Source organism: Oryx dammah, unplaced genomic scaffold, assembly GCF_014754425.2.
Source record: "Oryx dammah isolate SB20612 unplaced genomic scaffold, SCBI_Odam_1.1 HiC_scaffold_11163, whole genome shotgun sequence".
NCBI lineage: Eukaryota > Metazoa > Chordata > Mammalia > Artiodactyla > Bovidae > Oryx > Oryx dammah.
The window spans coordinates 697,190-723,038 of record NW_024080556.1 but is presented as its reverse complement, the minus strand read 5'-3'; the positions used below and the strand labels follow the sequence as shown (position 1 = coordinate 723,038).

Genomic DNA, 25,849 nt, shown 5'->3' with positions numbered 1-25,849 from the left:
GAACATAACTAGAAAAAGCCTTAGATGTTCATGAAACATGTTGGGTTTTCGGCATCGCGTTATCCTGTGGTGCTCTGCAATCAATTACTGTTATACCACCATCATTAATAATTTTCTTAATGAAAATGATTCTGTTGATCTCCGCTGTATTTTAATTATCAGAGTTAAGCATAATTACACTGCAGCTCTGAGCTGGCATGTGGACTCCTTTAGGGCGCAATTTTGTTTTAACACACTGATAATGTAATTTTACATTGTGTCAGTTTGTTTGGTTATTATCCAGTTGTACAATTCCACTGTATTCCTGATAACAGATAATAACCTTAGTACCTCCTATATCCTGAAGTCATTTAAAAAGCAATATTGGAATTCTGCAACTAGCTAACTTAATCGCCTTATGATTTTATAATTCCTGCTGCTAAATATTTGGTTCAGGCACCCACCCTCTTTTAAGAATATTGTAAAACTAGACAACAGTTATACATTTTCTATGAACTACAAAATAGTTAAATAAACACTTAAATATGAGCACAATTTTTTCTTTTCAAATTACTTTCTTACTCACATAGATTTAGGTGCTTTAAGGTAAACATGAACTTGTAGGCTAGTTAGCAAAACTGGGTGCTAAGTTGGACAAGGCTGTTGTTTCAAAATTCTAGGAACATGTAACAGATACTCTATTTTAAGCTGGAAAATAGTTCAGACCTTTGCAAGGGTCCTTCACAATGACAGATCTTTGTTTTAAACAGTTGATCAATTTAGTCAGTGTATAGAAAGTTCACCAAAGTTAGGTCGTATTAGAATTACTGTCATTATTTCATAGTACCTTGAACATAGTACTCAACCAATCAGGGCTTAACTGAATTAACTGCATCATTACATTTGTGCAAACAAGCAAAATCAGAACTTTGAAGATGGTCATAGAAAGATTTTGGAGATTAGTCTTCTACACGACTTTAAATTCCTGTGGTCTTCAAAGCAACAGAGAAATCAGCAGAAGGTACTGATGTCACTGCTGTTTTAGTTCTGGAAAACTTTTTCTGAAAACCAAATCACAGAATGAGGGGGGGAAAGTTTTGCTGATTAATATGTATGTAAATTTGTGAGGAAGACCAAAACCCTACAATCTTGGCTTAGTAAATGGTATCTTCCAAACTCTGCTAATTGTGCTAACTGGGATTCAAAGTCAACATACTCAAGACTAAATCCAAATTTCATCACTTATGATCTAGATATCCTTGAATTATTTAACTTACCTAACCTTGAGTTTGTGTTTGCATGTGTGCTAAGCCACTTTAGTTGTGTCCAACTTTTTAAAACCCTATGGACGATAGCCTGCCAAGGCTCCTCTGTCCATGGGGATTCTCCAGGCAAGAACACCAGAGTGGGTTGCCATGCCCTCCTCCAGGGATCTTTCCAACTCAGGGATCGAACCCTCATGCCTTTCATCTCCTGCATTGGCAGGTGGGTTCTTTACCACTAGCACCACCTGGGAAGCCCGTAACTTGAGTTTACTCATCTGTAAAGTGGGAATAATCCTGCTTACATCATAATTTTCTAAATGGTAAATCAGAAAACATATGTAAAGAGCTTAAAACCATGCCTGACATAGGATAAGTGCTTAATAAATGGCAACTGCTATTGCTTGCTTTAATGTTATCATCATTATCTTTACACTAGCATTTTAAATAAGACTTTCATTAGAAATATCATGTGCCCAAGGGGAAAAATCTGTCTTTAGGCAAAGGCTTCTGGCCTCTGATTCTGTAATACAGGTCTCTGCGGATACTGCGGTTTCATAGGGACTAAGTGGGACTGAAGGAATCTTGGCTATACATCTAGAATCAGATGACTGTGTTTCCTTGCACACTTGCTTGATGCCAGTGTGGAGGCCTGGCTTCATTTTCCCTAAATTTGTGCTGACATATAACCAAAAGGGCAAACAGGACTGAGAATAAGATCATATGCAATATAATATTTATGACAACATATGCAGTTATGTGAACGGGTGAGTCTTCACAAAATTCCTGTGAGATGGCCAGTGCTACTTCATTTTTACAGCTAAGGAGATATGATTTAAACAGGAAAAATGATTTGCTCAAGGTTCTATCTGGGCAATTGTTGTTTTTTTTTTCCCCCAATAATATTGTGCTTTTGTATAAAAACAAATCTTCCATGGTTAAGGTGAGAGTGAGGGTTAGCTGATACTTTTTCACTCCTTTGATTAACAAGGTTCATGCTCTTCATCCGAATACCCAGAGAATGTGGCTCTCTAAAACAACATGCCATGAAAATCCAAAAACCCCAAATAATTTAATTATCCCTCATTTGGAGGGAGCTCAATGAACAAACCCACACTTAGAACCTTTATGGTGCTAAAGGTTTAATTTTGAATGCTCAAAAACATGGAACTCAAAGTGAACCATTTACTTTTCCTAAATGAGAAAGGCCACTATACTGTGCAAACACTATAAAAACCATCAAGGTATAGAGAAAAGAAAAGGGTTTCCAGTGCTTGATAGGTATTCACGGATTTTTAGGAGCAAGGGGGGGCAGACCTCTGCTCATCCTCCTTCCAGCAGTCTCCCTTTAACCTCAGCATGGTGCTTTTTAGTATTTTTCCACTGGAGATAAGTAAATTAGAATTATCTGGAGTCTGCTGAGAATAATGGCAAAAACCAGACAACCCAACAAGTCTGGTCCATCAATGTCTGGATGAGCTAATTACTTTCTGGAATGACAGGGGGTAGTTGAGGCAGGAAAAAAAGTACATCAGATTATAATATGAATGCCAAGTACTATTTTTTTTTACTCAAATAAAACAGGATGATGGCAGCCTGTCAAATAGCACTAAGTAATATAATTCTATAATAATTATTAGATGGACACCTGGAAATGAAAATTTTATCATTATATTTCATGTTAACACCAGCCCACATTTAATAATACTTCAAAAAGTAAGTATATCTCTTAAATTATAATGGTTACACATTAAGTGGTCTATCTTACATGCCATAGGAAAATTATCAAAAATTTGAGTCAAGGCATTTAAAAATACAACATATATGCATCTTACATTCTATTTGTATTAATAAATAAGTACGAATATCGGAGAAGGCAATGGCACCCCACTCCAGTACTCTTACCTGGAAAATTCCATGGACAGAGGAGCCTGGTAGGCTGCAGTCCATGGGGTCGCTAGGAGTCGGACATGACTGAGCGACTTCACTTTCAGGTTTCACTTTCATGCATTGGAGAAGGAAATGGCAACCCACTCCAGTGTTCTTGCCTGGAGAATCCCAGGGATGCGGGAGCTTGGTGGGTTGCCGTCCATGGGGTTGCACAGAGTCAGACACGACTAAAGTGAATTAGCAACTAACATACTTTCAGATAGCCAAATCCAATGAAAGTGACTTTGGCGTGGAATTCATAAGTATTGTGTTGCTTAGCCAGAAAACAAAATAAGGCAATGTAATTTTGACGTTAGTGAGAGTTGACCTTCATTGAGAGCTCTTCAGACATGAGAGTAATGTGCTGCTTGCAGGCGTGTGGATGTTAGCCTATCAAGCAACCATTCTTTACTATATGGAGTAGCACTTAGGTTTCATTTGGGAAACTACTTCTCCTGTGTCTCATTGTGTCTCCTGTGTCTCATTGGCTTATATACAAAACTACAGAGGATTGTAGTTTGCAAAGAAGAGTCACAGTGATTAATTGGTTCAAGGATTGTATGTGATGTACCTCAAACAAAATCCAGAAAAGCTCTATTTGCACGGGCATTGCTCTGCTTGTAGAATATAAGGTCAGAGCTTCCCACCACTTGACAAGAACATTTCTGAGAATAAAACACACAAAAGAAAGATGAAGCAGAAGATAGAGACAGTCTGGGGACAAAGTCTGAACATCTGAATTAAACTGATCCTGAAGTTTAGAATATCCCTCGATTCTCAGTTATATGAGCAGATGAATCCTCCTACCCTCAACATACACACACACACACACTCTTACACTTCCTTTTTTTTTTTTTTGGCATAAACCCATTTCATTTGGATTTCTATCATCTGAAAACAAAAGAGTCCCAACTGATAAATAACATACATGTTATGAAAATGTCTCACAACACTATAGATGTCCAAGTCAAGAAGTACCTATTAAACCTAAGTCATCAATTTCTTTCAACTACAAAACTCTTTTGCTTAGAGAAGGCTTATCATACCCAGGGGCTCCCCTGGTGTCACAAGGGTAAAGAATCCACCTGCAAGGCAGAAGACATGGGTTTGATCCCTGGGTTGGGAAGATCCTCTGGAGAAGGAAATGGCAACCCATCCCAGTATTCTTGCCTGGAGAATTCCATGGACAGAGGAGCCTGGCGGGCTACAATTCATGGGGTTGCAAAGAATTGGAGGTGACTAAGTGACTGAACAAAAACAACAACAAGAATCACACCCACAGTCTGTGAAGACAGAAGGCTTCAGAGCCCATGCAGTCCTGGTAGCAGTGATTCCTGGGGTCCTATTTTCCATGATGTGAACAATCCCTAGCATAATCCTAGAATACTGAGGTAGTCACAGAAATTTGAGTGAACTATCCCCTTCCTCCGAAGGCTATCTGATTACTAGCAATTAGCATCAGGCCTCTGAAGCCCATCTGGGGGATCAGAGTAGAGTCTACAGCAGAGTTTTCCCAAGTGGTGTCACCCAGAGCACTAATTCCAGTGTTCCTAAGGATCTCCATAGAAAAAAAGTTCGTATATCATACAGTCAAATGAGTTACAAAGACTTTTGTTTTATTTCACTACAGGACTTCTCAGAGCATTAATATCAGCAGGCCTTGTGAGTTTTCAAGAGAGGCCAAAACAGGCAATATCAGACCTTTCCTTTAATCTTAGGGTTATGTGAAATGCACTTTGGAAAGTGCTATATTATAATACTCTTCTGAAATGCCTAAGTAGTGTAAGAGAATTTACTCAGCATGGAATAGTGTCAAGGGGAAAGGTAGTCATACAGTTCAGAGAGTATAGGATTTGGAATTATCAAAACCTGGATTCAAATTTGGTTTCTCTGTTAGCTCTCCATGAACAAAGACAACCATACTACTGCTCTAAGTCACTCACAACGTCAGGTTGTGTAAAATGAGAAACATACTACCTATCTCATCTAGCTGTTTGAAACCTTAAAGCAGGGAGAACTTATTCTAATATGTATAACTCAGACCCTCAATTAGACAGATATGTGTTTGCACCTCACTTTAAACACTTGGTAGAATATTAAAGAAATATATATGTGTAACTGAATCACTTTGCTGTACAGCAGAAATTAACACAACACGGTAAATCAAGGATACCACAAAATTTTTTTGAAAAAGTGAAACTGATACACAGCTACATGACCATGACAAATTACCTAATCTAGCCATGTCTCAAGTTCACTTTTTGTAAAATTGAGTACGATGTTAATTACCTACTGCTGCTACGGTTAAGTCACTTCAGTTGTGTCTGACTCTGTGTGACCCCACAGACGGCAGCCCACAAGGCTCCCCCATCCCTGAGATTCTCCAGGCAAGGACACTGGAGTGGGTTGCCATTTCCTCCTCCAATGCATGACAGTGAAAAGTGAAAGTGAAGTCGCTCAGTCGTGCCCGACTCTTATCGACCCCATGGACCGCAGCCTACCAGGCTCCTCCGTCCATGGGATTTTCCAGGCAAGAGTACTGGAGTGGGATGCCATTGCCTTCTCCAATTACCTACTAGGAGGTATTAAATGATGATTAAATGAAATAATGCATATATAGTAGTTACTGCAGTCCTTGTTATTTGAATTGCAATACCCAAAACTGGTCTTGTAAGTTGAACAATATCAAGTTACCTTTTGTAGGTTAAAAACTATTGTATATTAGGAATTCATATTGAGTAGATTGCAAAGGCAGGCAATAATAGCTAACTTTTTACAACTTTTTCTTTTTCTAACATATAAAATGACCATAAAATGAGGTGAAGAGAGCAATGAGGGAAGTGCATAGAATTTGGTATGGGAGTACCAAAGAGAGGATTGGCGGGGGGTGCTTAATAAGGAGTAGCTGTTATTATCCATGTACAAACTGAGCACACAGTTGGGCTTAAGCCATGCTTTATGAGTTAATTAATAAGCTTCTGCAAATTACTCCCAATTGTTTATTGCTAGGAGGATTCAGGTATATCTAACTATAAAACAAACACAAAAATATGTTCAAATTAAAGTACTCCACTGAGCACAGAATTACAATTTTGTTATAGCTTTTCCCCTTATGTAACAATATAACAATCTTCTCTTCTAAAAGAATGCCTGATTCAAACATGTAATGAATTTGGATCATGGTAGAAGAACAACTACCCTCTTGGTTCCTCCACGTTATATTACCATCATAGAGATAAGACACTGTACAACAAAAATTTATTCCCAGTCATTGGTCCTACACTCCAAGCCATCATTTCTGTGGTGTGCATTCTGAATGTGGACACTGGCAAGCTGGTTCACTGTAATATTGCTTTCCATTTTGATAGAACATAGTGACATATCCTGGGAAAATCTCACTTCCCTTCTAGTTAAAAGCTCCTACCAGCATACCACAGGTATTTGGGGTTAGAAAATAAATGGGTATGGGACCAGCAATTACAGAAGGAAAGGGAATATAATCAGATCCTGGTGTGCAGATTGTTTTTTTAGCTTGCAAATTCTCTCTTTCCGGTGTTTCAACTTTCAAAGGCTTATGGTAGTTTAAAGGCAATCCTCTTATAAGTGTACAAATTGTAATGATTATAGGAACAAGTTGTAATTGTTTCTAGCAAGTTTTTAAGAGTCTTTGATGTTATGATTAGTGTTTTATATGTTAATATATTGATAGGGGTGCTTATTTGCTTGTTCCCTTGTATGCTTTCATGGTTTCTAGGTTCAATGTGCAAACACATCTTTGATCTCAGTAGGTCTATTTGGTTAAAAAAGAAAGCGAAAAGAAATTAAACATGAGAAGCACAAGGTTTTGCAATATTTACGAAGAAGCGAGATCAGGGATTTCACTCTCAAAGTACAGAGCTTGGGCCCAGAACTTGAATATGGAGGAAAGCGCAGCAAACCACATCACACATGCAGAGGGGCCTGAGTCTGGGGGAGCCCGTCCCACGACGTGTGTCAGGGAGCGGCGGTTCCTTTGTAGCCTGGGCGTAGCAGTGTGACGCAGTCCAGGCTGATGCCACACTGAGCAAATCAAAGGCAAAGCTCTGCAAGCCATCGCTTCCTCTCTCCCATTTGCCTATTGCCCTTCAGAAATCACCATGGGGAGGAATTCTCAGTCTTTGCAATGGCTTCCTTTTCAGCTCTGCTCTCATTCTGTGTGATTTCAAGAGACTGGCTGGAATTCAGTGTCTCCCAAAGCACGCACCTTGACACCCTGATACGGACTGCTACATTTCAAAAGGAATTTACTTTTTGATGGATAATGCTCAGAGAGGAATCTGAGAGCTCATCAAACCTGCTGTCAATAAAAGTAACGGCGAGGAAGGTACTAGTCAAGGCACTCACATCCGTGGTGAGGTGAATACGCATGGTGCGAAGTAAAGTCCTAACACCTTTTGTTTTATGCTGAACAGGGGCGGGGGAAAAGAAACAATCCAGTAGTCTTTGCTGAAAATACAGGTTAGGGAGATGCATAAGGGCAAAAGGAAGAGAGAGGATCCCATTTTACTTTGTACTACCCTTCCAGGTCATTTGGTGCTGTTTTGCAACACTCAGGTTTCAACACCTCCAAAGAGTGAGCGAAAGGCTCTTGCAGTTACCTTTGCTGTACACAATGCAGTTGCTTTTGTTGTCTTCCACTCCTTGCCAAGTCACATCAAGCAGCCACTTGGGACCAGCAGTCAGCACCATCGGGACCTGAGCCTTTGTCTTCTGTAGAAAGAATGATAACAAACAGATGCCATTTGCTTTCGTTGATTACAAACTTGAATAATAACAGTATTAATCATTTTATTTTCCCAAATAACTAAATCTCCCAAACCATAAGCCAAGTCCTATTCCCCCCGTCTCATGACATCTTTTTTAAGATGACAGAAGCTGTAAAGCTTAACTGCTTTCCCTAATCTGAATGGTAGAATTATTATCAAGATTTCTTTTTTTTCCTAAATGATACTGGATCAGATCTCTAAGATTAGACAGATCTCTTGCGGCTCTGAATTATAAAGAGAATGCAGATGACTTTCATTGCAAAGAGCAGAGTGTTTAGAAGTGAACTTTAGACACATTGTACTTTAGTATCAACAGGATCTCACTATTTCCTGAAACAGACAGGAAAGAATTTAAAGAATCAGGATCCATTTCAAAGCTCTATCCTGAGCAACATTTATATTAGAGTAGGAATTTATTCTGAATGAATAATGAAATTCACCGAGCACCCTTGTCTAAGTATGGATATGTGGCCTGACTGAAACTGAAATAATATTAATGCTAATGACTCACTATACACTGTCTCCAAAAAGACTATAAAAGAGGAATTGGGAATAAATTCAGATGCAGAGCAACTAAAGCATGACAATTCCTTGCTCTGAGAAGCACAGAAGCAGGGAGACAAGTGCTCTAGTTCTAACAAAATATTTTCAGGGTACATTTTAAATATAAGGTTCATCATTTTAGGCTGTTTGGCACCCAAATTATTTGTCTTTATGTTAACATGGCAGGAAATCAACCTGCCATGTTAGGAAATAAGTAAGGGAGGAAATAAGTAAGTCTGAGTAAACCTAGTGTTTCCCGATGAGTCAGAGTGAACCGGCATTCAGACGTTTATCATTCACCTGCCCATGTTCTGTATATTAACTACCATAAAACCACAACATAGAGTACAATACAAGGGTCTCAAGGTAATTTTTGAACTAAATTTTCACCTAGATATGATCCTGCCGAGGACACCTCTGCCCATTTGAGGATTTGCTAATGTGTCACATGCTATCACAAATCTCCCAAATTGGCATTAGTAAGTATTCACTTGAGGAGTTCTACATAATCTGGCCATTTCAAGTCTCTCAGGAATCCAGAGACCTCATTTCACTGGCCAAATGACAACAATGATAGTGCAGATATTACAGATCTATTGATACTGCAAAGACATTAAAAACTATGCATCAAACCAATGCTAACCCATTTTTGACATATCAATTATATTGTAAAAGGTAAAACTACCATAAAATATACTTAATGGAAAAATCAACTATGGTGGACAAACTTAAAAATAAGTCTAAAAATATTTCAAATATTAAAACAGAGGAGGTGGTAAGCTGAATCAACCCTAAGAAATACTAGTATACTGATTTTTCAGAGTCAAGTTAGTATGTTAATCACCCAGTCATGTCCAACTCTTTGCAACCCCATGGACTGTAGTCCACCAGGCTCCTCTGTCCATGGGATTCTCCAGTCAAGAATACTGGAGTAGGTTGCCATTCCCTTCTCCAGAGGATCTTCCCAACCCAGGGATTGAACCTGGGTCTCCTGTATTACAGGAAGATTCTTAACGATCTGAGCCACCAGGGAAGCCCTTTTATAGCCATACTTTAATTCATTTTGAAATCTCTAATTTTCAACTATCTATCTCAATATTTGGAAAGTAAAACCATGTGAAACAGTTATCTGAAAGCCCCATGGGAAGAAAGCAATTTCATATTACAACTTTTTAAAACAATCTAGGCAAAGGGTTATCAAGTTATCCCTCTGGTTATTAGTCTAAGTGATGATCTTGTTTTTCCATTTTCAAAATATAATTTGAGAATAAGTAAGCTTCTTCAAGGGTTTTCTTGGTAGCTACGCTGGTAAAGAATCTGCCTGCCATGCAGGAGACTCCGGTTCTACTAGGTCCGAAAGATCCGCTGCAGAAGGAATAGGCTACCCACTCCAGTATTCTTGGGCTTCCCTGGTGGCTCAGCTGGTAAAGAATCTGCCTGCAATGTGGGAGACCTGGGTTAAGTCCCTGGGTTGGGAAGATCCCCTGGAGAAGGGAATGGCTACCCACTCCAGCATTCTGGTCTGGACAATTCCATGGACTGTATTCTATCAGGTAGCAAAGAGTTGGACACAACTGAGTGATTTTCTTTTTTCAAGCTTCTTCAATCTGAAATGGTAGTAACTGATAGACAATTAAATAATAGGTCTCAACTGTGTATATTTCAGAGAAGGCAATGGCACCCCACTCCAGTACTCTTGCCTGGAAAATCCCATGGGCAGAGGAGCCTGGTGGGCTGCAGTCCAGGGGATCGCTAAGAGTCGGACACGACTGAGTGACTTCACTTTCACATTTCACTTTCATGCATTGGAGAAGGAAATGGCAACCCACTCCAGTGTTCTTGCCTGGAGAATCCCAGGGACAGGGGAGCCTGGTGGGCTGCCATCTATGGGGTTGCACGGAGTTGGACATGACTGAAGTGACTTAGCAGTAGCAGTGTATATTTCAGCTCTTTGTACTACTAGAGAAGCAGGAAAGTCTATAGATCAGGGTCAGCAGGTCTCCAAGTCATAAGCAGAACAAGTCACAAGAGAGACTCCACCATTTCCCTAAACCTGCCCATGGGGGATTTAGTGGTGTTATTTGTAACTTCTCTCTTCTGATCTTAAATAACAGACTTCAACAACAGGCATTTGGTTCATTTCTATTGTAGTCTCTTAGTCCATGAGAAAGACATGCATTTTAAATGATTTAATCTTTGTATGCCATAGTTCTTAAAGCCACATGCATTTTGACACAGTAAATCAGTTTTTACAATTTTCACAGATAATATGAAAACTAAATATTGATCACAAATTCTTGAGGGGATCTTTTGCTGTAAAGTAAATCAAGTGATCTGCCAATATCACAGTCTTTCATTTATTTCACAAAGGAACCTACTGATCCAGTCTTGTGCTTGGTGCTAGGAATAGGAGCGGGGCTTTTTCGTTGAAGGCTATAGGTATATTAAAGCAAGTTTACTGTAAGGTAGAAAGTATCAGGGAGGGGGTGCAAAGTCATGTGTAAACTGTTTTGGGGTCAATGAAGGGCAAGCGTCCTGTCCTGTGGACTCCTGGGACAGGGTCTTGAAGAGTCGTGCTCATGCTCAGTTGTGTCCAGACCTTTGCAACCCCATGGACCATAGCCCACCAGGCTCCTCTGAGCAAGAATACTGGAGTGGGCTGCCATTTGTTACTCCAGGGGATCTCCCTGACCCAGGGATAAACCTGTGTCTCCTGTATTGCGCAGGAATTCTTCATTGCTGAGCCATCAGGGAAGTTCCCTCTTGAAGGGTGGATAGGAAGAATTTGCCTTTGCTGGTAATGGCCCTGGACAAAGTCTGAGCAGTGTATAAGAATGGTATGTATAGGAAATAGGGACTAGTTCTGGGATTCTTTGGTTTCAGTTCTTATATAAAGTCTTTATAGCTGTTCTTCATATACAGAAAGCACTAGGTAACCGTTGGGGTTTCCCCAGTGGCACAGTGGTGAATAACCCACCTGCCAATGCAGGAGACACAAGAGACATGGGTTCAATCCCTGGGTCGGGAAGATCCCCTGGAGTAGGAAATGGCAACCCACTCCATTATTCTCATCTGGGAAAACCCATGGACAGAGAAGCCTGGCAGGCTACAGTCCTTGGGTCGTAAAGAGTTGGACGTGACTAACCACGCAGTACACAGGAAATAGCTCCCTGTCACCACTGGAATCATCATTGATACTATCATTATCACTATTGATAAGCCAAAGAACCGTAACAGCATATGTGTCTAGAAAAGCAGGTTAGAAACAGATCTTGAAGGACCTTTTCATATCAAGCAAAACTTTTTTGTGTGCCTAAACCTCTCAGCAGAAGGAAGATGGTAAGGATGTTTTAAGTAGGAAGAATAAGGTTACTACTGTTGCTGCTACTTGGGCAAAATCTCCTACTTACAGTCCTCACATACATTTTCAGATAAAGATATTGCACCTCAAATATTAAATAATTTCCTTTAGGTTGAAGATGAAGCCCATATTTATATTTAGCTCTGTTTCCAAATACTACTGCTCCTAGGGTGATCAACTGTCTGAATTTTCCTAAGACTGAAGGGTTTCCCAGGATGCTGAAGTTTTAGTGCGAGTCCTGGGCAAACTCAGATGACCTGTCCATCCCTGCACCTCCTCCTCCAAAACAGTATTAGTGGTTCACATCCATGAAACACTTGCTAAATACTTCTCCTGAATTATCTTATTTGATTTACAACTCCGGCAGTTAGGTATTAACATTTTCTCCATTTTTTTTTCTACATAAAGATTTAGAGGATGTGACTTTGTGGCACAAATACATATAGTTATTTGATGTCTATTCTTAATGGCAAGTTAGGCATTGTATCTTTTAAAATGTTGGCAAACCTTTATTATGCCTGGGCTCAGGAAGAAGCTGATTTTTCAAGTAACTGAATTGAAAGGAAAACAATTTCTTTGACTCCAGATCAATAAGGCAAAAGCAAAAATGTAGGAAGGAAACACTGTGAAAGCTATACCCAAGCTGTAAAGAATAAGTAGATAAAAAACATCTCAAGGGACCAGTTATTACAGTTTTGAGGAGGCAAGTCAATTTCTTTCTGAAGAAGTCAACTTTTGTAGAGATTGACTGCCTCCAAAGAAGATTACCAAGTGTGAGAAGGAAGGTGTTAGTCAGGATTATATGAAATCTACACTGTAGCAAAATCCATGAATAGAAAATAACAATAATATCCACATTGATCATTAGGTTTAGTTTCCCGTATCTCTATCATAAGGATTCATACAAGTCTAGAATGTTAAGGGCCAGAATCAACGTTAAAATTCAGTGGGTTTAATTCCATAATTTCACAAATGAAAAAAGTGAAACCAAAATGTTTATCTAGCATCCTATACAGGTAGGATACAATTGGTACAACATGTTGGCAAAAGAGAATGGATGTAAAATGGATGGTAGGGCCCCAAACATGAACACCCTAATCTCTTGGAACATGTGAATATGTCATTTTACTTGGCAAAATGGATTTTAAGAATATGCTTAAGACTTAGAGTTATGATATGGTGACAGGACCCTAGATTACCCACATGGACCCAATCTAAGCACAAGTTTCTAAAAGTAGAAGGGAAAGGCAAAACAGTAGTCAAAGAAATTCGACATGAAAAGGATTCCACCTGCCTCTCGCCCTTTGAAGATGGAGCATTGCAGCGGTGAACTGCATGTGTTGGGGTCTAGAAACTGGGAATGGGCTTCAGCTGAAGGAAAGGAGGAAAAGAGGGATTTCAGTTCTGTGGCCTTAGGGAACTAAATCTGCCAACAACCTCAACAAGAAGGAAATAGATTCGTCCCTAGAACCTCTAGAAAGGAATGCATCCTGCCGACAAATTGACTTTAGTTTGGTGATACCCCTACTGGATTTCTGATGTAGGCATGCATGCTAAGTGCTTCAGTCAGGTCTGACTCTTGGACTATAGCCAAAACTTTGCAACCCAATGGACCGTGGCCAGTCAGGCTCCTCTGTCCACAGGATTTTCCAGGCAAGAATACTGAAGTGGGTTGTCACTTCCTTCTTCAGGAGAATCTTCCCGATCCAGGGATCAAACCCATGTCTCTTCTGTTTTCTGCAATGGCCGGTGGGTTCTTTACCATTAGCACTATCTGGGTAGAACTTTAATATAATACCTATGTGTTTTAAGTCCCCACGTTTTTGACTATTTGTCTTGGCAGCAAAAGAAAACTAATACAAAAAACATTCAAATGTACTGACTTACAGTTTAAATTTCCTTACCAAATGTACTCTCTCTTAGTTGGGAAAACACCAAGCATACATTGTTATTCCACAATCATCAGATATATTTAATATTTTTCCTTTAAAGTATGAAGGCTACAGTGGTAACCAACATTTTTTGTTTCTATAACCGGGTGTTTAAAACATTTTATGATTCACTATTAACTTTATAGTTGACGTGAGACAGAAAGGCCATTACTGTCCTTGCATTGAGATGATCTAGGCTGGAATCCTGATATGGCTGTTGGCAGACTCTGGGACCGGAAAATCAGGTAAACATCCTGAACTTCAGGATAAGTATCTGTAAAATGGGGATAACGATTTCCACCTCAAAAGTTGTCTCATCAAGCAACCACTATGGTGCTTTGTACACCACAGATACAGTGCAGACTTGTACTGACTACCTACATGAATAAATAAATTAAAATGTGCAAAGAGTGCTTCCGGAATCCCTATTTCTCAGACACTGGTAATGTTTATAGGGATTAGGACAGAAGTCAAGACAAAAGCTTCGATCCAATTTAAAGATAGTGGTAGTCACTATTGCTATTGATTAATTATTTCCACCTCTCTATTTCACAGGTCTCTTTTAAATTTAGGTATGGGAGTATATGACTTCACTCCACCAATGAAATCGAGTAAGCAGTGATTCATGTCATTTTTACAAAGACGCTATAAGACCAATAGACTCACCATCATGCCTTGCCTCTGTGGAAGTGACTGTCAAGCATGTAAAGAAGGAAGACTCCTAACCACAGAGGCCATGCAATATGAGAAAGAAACTTCAAAAACATTTATTTGCCCCTGCTAGGTCTTAATTGTGGCACCAGGATCCTCCTTGTGGCACACAGGATCTAATTCCCTGAGCAGGGACTGAATCTGGGTCCCCTGCATTGGGAGCACAGAATCTGAACCACTAGACCAAAAGGAAAGTCCCAGGAAACTTTTTTCATGCAAAAAAACCCACAAAAACAACTATTGCAATATTAGGGTTGCTTGCAACCTCAGCAAAACCTAGCTCATCCTCATTTATACACAGGTTTTCTTCATTTTTTTTTTCCCTGTATTGAAATAATCCATGGGGTTTTACAGGTTACAGTTTGTACTTTATATCCAGGCAGTCTCTTTTGGTGACCAATTTAAGATATAATGGGAACCTGAATTTCAGTTAAACTGGAATGTTTTAAAAAGAAAAAGAAATAGGGTGTTCTTCTGAGGCTCTGCTTTGTAAATTTAAGAGAAGTCTGCACTCCTGGACACTGTTTGAACCCAGAGTTTCATACTTAGACAGTCTACAGCTAGACAGACTTGACAAGGACAAAATGGGTCAAAAGTGTCATTTCTTAGGAATAATTAGAATCATCTAATGTGGATAAAAGAGGTCAAACTAGCATCCACTTCTCACTAACCTTTGGAGTTACTGGACCGACAAAGGAGGTAGCCTTCAATAAATGTTTATACTCAAGCCAAAAGGTTAATGGAGATAAAAGTAGGCAGCCCAAAGGTAAAGAATAGAGGATAATTCTAACCCAAGAAACTGGTGACATAATGCTGTCTTAGGGATTCCAAATTTTGCTGAAAATAATTGCTGAAGATTTCCAAACTCAGGCTTACAAAGAGCTAGAAGTCTTAGGAAAATTTGACCCGTGAGAAGAGACTGACATTAAAAACAACAACCCAGAAGTGGCATTTGATGGAAAATTTGGCCTCCACTGACTTTAGCTGGGAAATATAAAAAAAATCTCACTAGAAAATCTCAAACTACTGCCGTGAGATACAGTCTCATGCTGCTGAAAAATTTCCCGATGTGTTATTTCTATAACTTGGTAATAGGTGAAAAGCACTGTGCCTGTTTGACAACATTCATAGCTATTTTAACAATTCACAGCTGTTTCTATTCTCTCAGCTTTAAAAACATTTTTGATATTAGGTATTGGAGAACTTCCAAATTATTGTAGACACTAGCAGCAGCAGATACATATAACTGGTACCAGAACACATATACATACACACACACACACACACAGATATATATATTCCTAGCCCTTAGGAATGAGATGCCACCACCACTGCCAATCTCTCCCAGTTGAATTACTCTCTACATCTAAATGAAAAAAAAAATGATACTGTATGTGATTTGACCTTGTACTACCACAGGGAAAATTTTACACAGTAAAAGTTTCGGTTAATGTATCTAAGCAGTTCTCCACACTGGAATTAAATTCAAATTCAATCTGACAATCATGAAGACATTGTATTCCTCTGCTTTTAACTGTGTGAAGTCTCTCTAGTGGCAGTGAGCTAAAAATTCCCTTCACCAGCAGCCTAGTCTATAGAGGCATAATAACTTAAAATCTTGGACTACCTGGAGAGGAGAGAAATATCAAGTGATAACTGAAAGCCCTCCACAACTGTATTCTCAGTAATTCTGGTCCTGGTATATAGCCTCAACATTACTGATTTGACTAGAACTATAAAACTTTAGTATGATGATTTCCACCTAATGAACTGCTTTTTACTAAATATCCCTTAAAAAGTTATACAGGACACCTCATGAATGTTTGAACTTGATGCTACCAAGGTAAACAATTTGTTTTTTCTTTCAGAAAATAAGAGTATCACTTTAAACTACACAAACAGGATTATAGTACTTCATGTAGTCCCAAAAGGTCAAGTTATTTGCATGATGATATAGAACCAGCTTCTCAGCTGTAACACCTGAATATTCTTCATGACCAGAATACTGGAGGGGGTTGCCATGCCTTCCTCCAGGGGATCGCGCCAACCCAGGGATCTGGACATCCATTAAGATAATATGTTTCCATTTAAAATAAAATTATAGATTTCCATTTAAAATAGAATAAAATGGTCACTGTGCTATTGATACATTGGGATGTCCCTTGAGTGAGAAAAGCAGTATTCCTTTGGGTGTATGTGCTTTGTCTGAAAATAAGAAGAGTGTGTGTGTGTGTGTGTGTGTGTGTGTGGTGTAGAAACAGATTTAGACAAGTTAGTTTAAGAATTTTCAAACTCATATCAAGAATCTCACCTACAGTCATTGCTTAAGAAACAACAAAATAACTTAATAAAATATTATCCAGCTTCCATTGCTTGGAAAAAAAAAATGTTAGTCACATTTTCCAACTGAAGTTCAAAGAAATTAAGAATATTTTAAAATTAAAAATACATGAAAAGTCTAAAAGGAAAGGACATCAGTGCTGTGCTATAATAAGAATCACGATACGATATACCATTAGGCACAGAATAGATTTATGAATGGAAATCCCAGGAAGGTTTCATTAGAATACTGTTTTTCCTGAGCACATTTCTACAAAATATCATTTAAGGATGGCATGAGAGTGAAATTCCAGAGAACTTCAGCTAACAAATGTCTCCAAGTTCACTGTGGTATGTGGGATCGCAAACATCATAAGAGACTTTTCAAAAACAAAATGAGTGTGAAATAAAATGATAGAATTCTTGGCTACTATATACATACTCCTTATGTCAAAGACAGTTTTATCTCTATGAACCCAGAATTTAAATAATCATTATCTCTGAGGTATATTTGCTTTTAGTTCTCAAAATGGCTGAACACATTATCTTAATATGAGTCACTGCTTAAATATAGAAATCTTAGTATAAGAAATAATGATCTTTGAAGAAAGGGAACACAAATAGTTCCATATATACAGATCATTAAAATAATCTCTTAACTTTCAAATAAAAATAATCATTTTGTGATATTTAGAACAATAATATAAAATCATTGTTTAAGAGTACTCATACTAAAGGTACAGATACTTCATTTTTCAAATGGGAAGAATCTGTAAATGAGTAATAAACATCTAAGTTATCCAGATATTTATTATACTTTCATTTTCAAAAAAAGAATAGACTCATTTCTCTTTCCCTTTTGCCAACTTCACTCCCACAGTCTCATCTGTTCTCCACATACATTTGGCTCCAAAGAGGAACTACTCCCTCCAAACTGGCAGCCATTAACTTCAACCTTTTATTTTATACGGCTCTGAAAGTCACAGAGTGTTTAAGGAGTGTTGTTTTGCTCCTGGCAGAATTTCTGGGCTTGCACTTAGTGCAATGTGCAGAAGAGTGTCAGCGCAGAAACCTTGGGAAGGGAAAAGTAAGTTGCTCGAGTAGCCCTCCTCACACGAGGCTGTCAGGGAAACCTGGGCAGGGCTCAGGGACCTGGAAAGCAGTGGATCCAGCTGGGTGACCCGAGGCCAATCACTTAACCTCTCCAGTCTCACCCTTCTCCACTGGAAGATGATCTCATAGGTCCTTACAGCTTGACAATAATGTCATTATAAGCCTTCCCATTATAGAATTTTTGTCAAGTCTAAACGCAAATCTCGAGTGTGAAGGAGACAATAAAAATGAAAATTCAACATGCCGGGTTTATACTTAAGGAAACGCTACTATTTTTTTTTGGTGAAGCAATAAATGAAGTGATTTTAATTTACTTTACTTGAGTATTTTGATACCAAAGAAAATGGTGGGGTCAGAGAAAGTGGTGTGGTGGAAATAAAAATGTTTGTATAAAGAATCTAGAGAGCAGGAAATAGATCCACAGACAGTCAACTGTTGATGGCCCATTTACATGAGAAGGTGGTAAATTCTATTTAGTAGTGTCTTTGTGAGAAGTACCCCAAAGGCATTCTGTGGAAGAGACAGAAAGCTCTATTCTACACAAAGTCATCCTTAGATACTGAACTACGTGTATTTCTCAGGCTTCAATCCACTGCAATCTTCTGGCCAATTTTTGGACTGTCTCCTTGTTATTACTGCTTTAGACAATCACAAGGCCAAAAACAAACAAACAAACCCAAAGCATTCTTGATACTAATAATATATTTAAAAATTAAAAACAAATATAAAGGTTTCTTTCTCTTCTAGTTATATGTTGTTTTCATGATTTGAATTCTTATTTTCCTCTATGACCTAAATTACTAAGAACACACCTACGTTTTTAACTTAAAATATATTATACCTGATACTCTGAGATTTGAAAGTCATGGGAAGAGTCTACAGCAAGCCGGGAAGAGTATACAGCAAGCCAGGAAGAATAGGATCGAGGAACATTTCCCACTCCAAAGAGAAAAAAATGATGAAATTGTTGAACTATATACTAAGTGCTGTGATAAACATAGTACCCTTTGGGAAGGCAGATTTTTATGAAACAAGTTATTGAAAGTAGGGTGCAAAAAATTAAAAGCTTGGCAAACTAGTCGGCGGAAGGGTGAAGGTGTTACTGAGTCAAATCAAACAAAGCTTATCTAATCTGTGAGACACTCTAATAACACAAATATTGTAAACACTTAAGTATCTTAAGTAAGACTGACCATGAGAGAGGTTTCCATTCTTTTTTTTTTCAAATCAACTGATACAGAAGAACTATACTACTTCACTTTCAGAGAATAAGTCAAGTGCTCACCAGTAGGGGCTGGCCCTCCCTTCTAGAATCAGTGCCTTGCTTTCTATGGGGGACAAAGGAGAAAGGAAGTCTAACCAATGAAACAGATTTAGCTGTAACTACATGCTCCTGACCCAGGGGACCTTTGTTCAGTATGGAAGTCAATCTGGACACATTTCTCAAACCATGTTCTATATAAAAGGAGTCAAAATGTAAATAAAAGAATCAATGTGTATATTTTGAGTACAAATACCAGGAGTTAGTTGTGTGTGAATATTAAAGCTTGCAACAATTTGGCTTACATTGTTCACATATGTTTTTTTTGCCACATTAATGATATAACTTTATGTATAAACTCATTCCAATTATTAATAACTGATCAGTATTTAAAACAATCTCAACGTACCATTTCTATTTTGAGAAACTTATGTAGGTTATTCTGCTTTTAAAATAATCACTTTATTAGAAATTAAGTATATTCACTATTCATTCAATAAACTAAACTAGATAAACTAGATTGAAATTAGATATTCAACTAAATATCTACTATATAGAAAATGCTAAGAATAGAGAGATATGAGTTTCATTTCCTCTAGATGCTCACAATGCATCAATACTAAAAATATCTAAATGATATACACACATTATTTAAGTCAATCTTAATAGTCAAGCTTATTATAGTTTAAGTGTATGTCTTACACATTTGAAAACTGCAATGCATATCTGATGGTCAATGACCAAACGAAAGCATAGCAATAGATGAAAAGTAGTTAATACACACATATTAAGGGATCTTCATGAGGATTAAGATTATACTTCAAAGTTTAAAACACTAAAGCTTTCTCCTATATGGGTGGAAAGTCTATCAAATATGCCTTATAGTTTTAAACACTGTATCTAAAACATAATCATAAAGACTTTTCATATACATATTTAGGGTTAAGCCATGCACTTCCTTTTATCAAACATTTTGATATACACTATATACTGTATAGTTTACTATACATACAATTATTATTACTGCTAAGTGAAGTATATCATAAACATATATGAAAAATATATTGAAGACCATTTCAAAACCTGAAATATTTGGGAGGAAAGTAGCCAAGATAAATTATTTATGTATTATTTTAAGTGTATACTCATTAACTGGCTTATCACACTTAAGAGATGGTTTAAAAACCTGTACTATGATGTCAGCTGACTGAGTTCAAACTGCATTTACAACAGCAGTAGCTCTATGACCCTAGGCAAGTTGCTTAACTCCTGTGTCTATGTTTCTTCATCTCTAAGTATAATAAAAGTATTTATGTTGTAGGATTATTTTGAAGATAAGATTGAGTTAATGTATAAAAAAAAGTGTTAGTCACTTAGTCGTGTCTCTTTGTGACCCTATGGACTGTAGCCAAACAGGATCCTCTGTCCATGGGATTCTCCAGGCAAGAATACTGGAGAGGGTTGCCATTCCCTTCTCCAGGAGATCTTCCTGACCCAAGGATCGAACCCAGGTCCCCCGCATTGGAGGCTGATTCTATTCCTTCTGAACCACCAGCGTACAGGCACGTTATTTATTCTATGTGACAGTTTGCCTAATGTTTCTAATATTGCTAAAGAAATATGTTTCCACAAAAATACAGAATTTCCAGTAAAACAAGAATTTTGGCTGATGGAAAAGTGCCACATTGCCCTAGAATATGATATACAGTATTTCATTAGGCATTAACTATGTGCTAAAATTCTAGGTGTTACATTAATTTATAAAATAATTTTTCACAACAATTTTATGAGAAAGATATCATTATGCCCATTTTGTACAAGCAAAAACTGAGACTCTAAAATGTTAAACAACTTTTTCAATTTCACATGGTTCAAAATAGCTTTAATCATAAACTGCCTTCTATTTTCCCCTTAGCAAATCTGTAAGAAACTAAATTCTTTCCATGTTATTAAAGCAATAAGAATCTTCTCAGGAATTGTGTTAAATATCAATTCTTCATATCCATGAAAACTAGCTTAAATGATCTTCCATGAGTCAGTGGTTAGCAGTTTCTGTTTTACATTATGCATGATTCCTAGCTGTACTTTGTATAAGCTAATTGCATGGTGCCTCATTAATAATCTTCAGGGGTTTTTGAGCTGTGAAATTTATAGCTCTGTAGTGAATTATTTCTCACATTTGCACAGTTTGGGGTCTTGAAAGTCTAGTTGAGATACTAAATACCAATAGGAGGCATTGAGTAGGTATATGGGGAATAGAATTTAACACAGTCTAGTTGGGATGGAAAAAATACTGAAAAGCAGGTAATGCTTTCCAATGTTCTTAATTTTATGACTGTAGATATTTTTATACCTGTAGAAATGATGATAGCTTAGAACGGATGAAAAATAGACTCTATACAAGTCTCCAATCATAAGCAGAATTCATGATGAGATCCAAGATGTCGTTAGCTAAAATTCACGCAGTTCATCATTGACTGGGCAAGAGCAAATGAAGAGCAGATGCTCTTGGTGCTCAGCTGGTCAAGAGACATAGTAGGGCCTTGTCACAATACTTAATGGTGAGGTATCAGCATGCTATCTGGGCTGCAAGAGATTACCACTGTCCTTCATACCTGGCAGGTCAGTTTTCCTCTATAGAATCTTTGGATGCAGCGACTTAAGGAGTCTGAACAGCCTTGTGAAGTCCTGGCTCACTGATGGAGGATTCTCCACTTAAAGAATTAACCCAGTCTGAGTTTAGTTAGCATATTCCTCAGTTTAAATTGATATTGCTCACAGGTAGAAGGGATCAAAACACAGAGTAGTTTTATCGGCTGGCAGAAGTTTAAGGTCAAACTGGAATGTTAAAAAGAAGCCTCAGAGAAAAGCACTGAGTGAAAACACTGTAGTGGTGGGAAAAGGGGAAGCTCTTTCGGTTCAATGGGTCTGAAACCAAAGCATTTGCTTGCAATCCAAATATGGTTTATGGCACACTCGTGACAATGTTCCTCCACAGTGGGATGAGCACGATGAAAAGAAGCAGAACCTTCGGTGCGTTTACTTTGTAAGTAAACAGAGAGGCAGTTAATACAGTGCCTGAAAGCATGACCTCTAGAGTCAAACTGCTTACATTTAAATCCAACCTTTGTTACTCATCTATGGTGTGATCTTGATCAAGTAGCTCCACTTCTCTGTGCCTCAGTTTCCTTATCTGTGAAATGGGAATAATAATACCTCATGGGGCTGTTATGAAGATGAAATAAACTGATATGTATAAATCATCTAGACTGGTACTTGACAAATACTAACCGTTTCTAATTATTATGAAGATTGATTTGAGAAAATGGGGAAAATTTCAGAAATAGTTTAACATCTGTGAGAAGTCCTGGGTCTATTTAGCTTATTCTATCCAGACATCAACAGAATGATCAGTGTAGCAGAGATATAAATGTGTAAGAGATTTTACTACTTTGATGAATCTTTTTATATTTTATCCACTTAATTGATTGACTATTGGGGAAATAACTATACTACTTCTGGCACAATGAAAAGATTTTAATGCAACTCAATGTCAGTGGAATAAAATCTTACCTCGCAAGATGAAAAATTTTACTTACTGGTTACAAAATATTCTATTTAAATCACTCTAAATATCCTACCTATAATATTTACTAGAGCTTATGAAATCTAAAACTTTGCTTAAAGGGCATTTGGGAAATGGTTTGAAAAAATTCTAGACATTGAGTTCCTGATTATGCCATTCTGCCTTGGGCTCTAAACTGGGAATCCTGAGTTAGTCCATATGCTGGATCGAAGTCTTTCAAATACCATAAGTTTAAGTACTAATCTGATTTTTAATATGCTATCTCATTTGTCATTTACAATCAAACCAAACCAACCAAACACAAAGCAAAATCCCATATGATTACAAAGACCCTGACCTTTTCCTTAGTAGTTTCTATTTCATGCTAATTGTATAAATTTTTAAAAATGACCTAAGAATTCACTAAACTTAGGTTTTGATTTAAATTTGTCACTGAATGCTTGGATTGATATGAAATAAAGAGAAAGTCTCTCAGTTGTGTCCAACTCTTTGTGAACCCATGGGCTGTAGCCTGTCATGTTCCTCTGTCCATGGAATTCTCCAGGCAAGAATACTGGAGTGGGTAGCCATTCCCTTCTCCAGGGCATCTTCCCAACTCAGGGATCAAACCCAGGTCTCGCACATTGCAGGTGGATTCTTAACCATCTGAGCCACCAGGGAAGCCCAAGAACACTGGAGTGGATAGTCCATCCCTTCTCCAGGGGATCTTCCCGACCCAGGAATCGAACTGGAGTCTCCTGCACTGCAGACAGATTCTTCACCAGCTGAGCAACAGGGATTCAGTTCAGTCGCTCAGTCGTGTCCGACTCTTTGTGACCCCATGAATCGCAGCACGCCAGGCCTCCCTGTCCATCACCATCTTACTTTTTTTTTTTTTTACCATCTTACCTTAGTCAAAATGCATCACCTACATGAGCCCTTTTCTTCATTTGTTAAGAGAAAGATCAGGACACCTGAACTTGTAGGGCACCTCTGGCTCTAGAACTCCATATACTCTGAATAGAAGAAAACATGAAACAGATCCATCCAGGGTTACTCAGCCTTTTAAAATCTATGCTCTCCTTTTTTGATGCTAAAAATACATTTATGATCTTCTTTAATATTTAGATATTTAAACAAGCATGGTGGCTATAAATACATCAAAGAGATGATGCATCCCCTAGGAAGGAAGATAGAATCCCTTCAACAAAAACACATACTTTCATGTGTACACTTTGATGAGGTTCCTCTCCCATTACTTTGAGAAGCAAAAAACAACATCACTAATTCACACTAAAGTGGATTTTCCCTAATTCAACTCTGCAGAATTAAAGCTAAACTATAAACTCAAATGGAGTTTGCACCACCCTTTGACTTATGCAGAGCAAAATGCCTTAATTTACTGCTCTATCTTCCTTTTGAGACTGTGCCCCGAGATAACACAACAGCTTGAGTATATACTTCCCTGTTATGACATACTGACTAAGTTCCAGTTTCTGAAGACCAAGACTGTAAGAGCTTTTTTTTTTTTTTACCAAATTAGGTTTGTTACTATCCTACACAGTCCTGGAAAAAGTATCCTTCCTATTATAGCCATTCAGTGAATTTGTAATCATTGTTGATACAGGCACAACTTTCAAGATACCCAGGGGGTTCCCAGGGATCCCAGGTGGCACAGTGGTAAAGAATCTGCCTGACAATGCAGGAGATGCAATAGACATGGGTTCAGTCCCTGGGTGGGGAAGATCCCCTAGAGCAGGAAAAGGCAACCAGGCCCAGTATTCGTGCCTTTAAAATTTAACGGACCAGGGAGTCTGGCTGGCTACAGTGCATGGGTTGCAAAGAGTTGGACTGAGTGACTGAGTACATGCAACTGAAATACACACACCAGTTTTCTTTTGACTAGAATCACGCGATTTAATTATGCTACCACAGACAGAAGAAAGTTTGGTAGTTTTTCACTAGACCAGTTTAAACTACACTAAAGTAAACTCAATGATAAGGTCAGTTGATGGTAAAATCTCAAGCAAGAGAGATGATATTATGTCCTTACTTATTACATATAATACTAAGTGTGGATTATAAATAAACTGTAGAATTTGTAAAATGTTTCCCATTTAATTACTGTGAATAGACTAAACATACAAAACCAAACCAAATTGTCATGTAGTTTTCCCATCTTTAAAGCAAAGATTGGGTGGGGTGGAGGGGGGTGGCGTGGTGGAGAAGGGCAGAGTGAAACTAGTGATAAAAACGAAGGGTCCAGTGGGACCAGGGCATATAGTGTGCTTTCCAATAAGACTCAACAAACAGCTCTGATCAGAATCTAAGTGATGGGAAACAGCCTGTAGCTTCGAGATTAGCTGCTTCACACTATTTCTGAGTTAAGCCAACACAAGTAACATCATGAATGCATAATTATAATTATGCATTTGAGTATGCATAATGATATTAAAATTGGTAAACAAAGAAAAGACATCAGAATTTCTCAACTATTTTAGGTATACTGTTACAGAAGACAAAATATGATTCAGATTTTAAAGAGGGGTGACTTACTGGAACTTTGTAGCATGAAATTTGCAAACTTGAGGAAATTACTGATGAACCAGTATTTCTTCAAAAGTCCCTTTTAGGAAATTCCACATGAATAAGTTTAGTCAAAAAAATGCAATGGAATATTACAAACATATGAAGCAAACACTCAGGAATGCTCATATTTAAAATACCCAAGCTTAGAGACAGAAATAACAATAAGGTAACATTTTGAACTTCTGATATCATCTAATAAAATAATGCACGTCCCTCGAATTGTTTGGAAAATATAATGAACTGTGATTGAAAAGTGAAAGTGTTAGTTGTTTCAGCCGTGTCCAGCTCTTTGCAACTCATTCCTGCAAGGCTTCTCTGTCCATGGGATTCTCCAGGCAAGAATACTGGAGTAGGTAGCCATTCCCTTCTCCAGGAGATATTCCCGACCTGGGGATCAAACCTGGGTCTCCTGCACTGCAGCAGGCAAAATTCTTCACTGTCTGAGCCACCAGGGAAGCCCTATAAAATGAAATTGTCAGTC

General features: G+C 38.1%; 1 protein-coding gene across 1 annotated transcript in view; it reads right to left on the bottom strand.

Annotated features, from left to right (window-relative positions):
* LOC120860698 (zinc finger protein ZFPM2) overlaps positions 1-25,849 on the bottom strand; it is a 523,309-nt gene that overhangs the window by 169,099 nt on the left and 328,361 nt on the right. Inside the window, exon 5 of the mRNA XM_040236456.1 lies at positions 7,808-7,919. Within this exon, the coding sequence (XP_040092390.1) occupies positions 7,808-7,919 (112 nt within the window). The remainder of the gene's footprint in view (positions 1-7,807; positions 7,920-25,849) is intronic.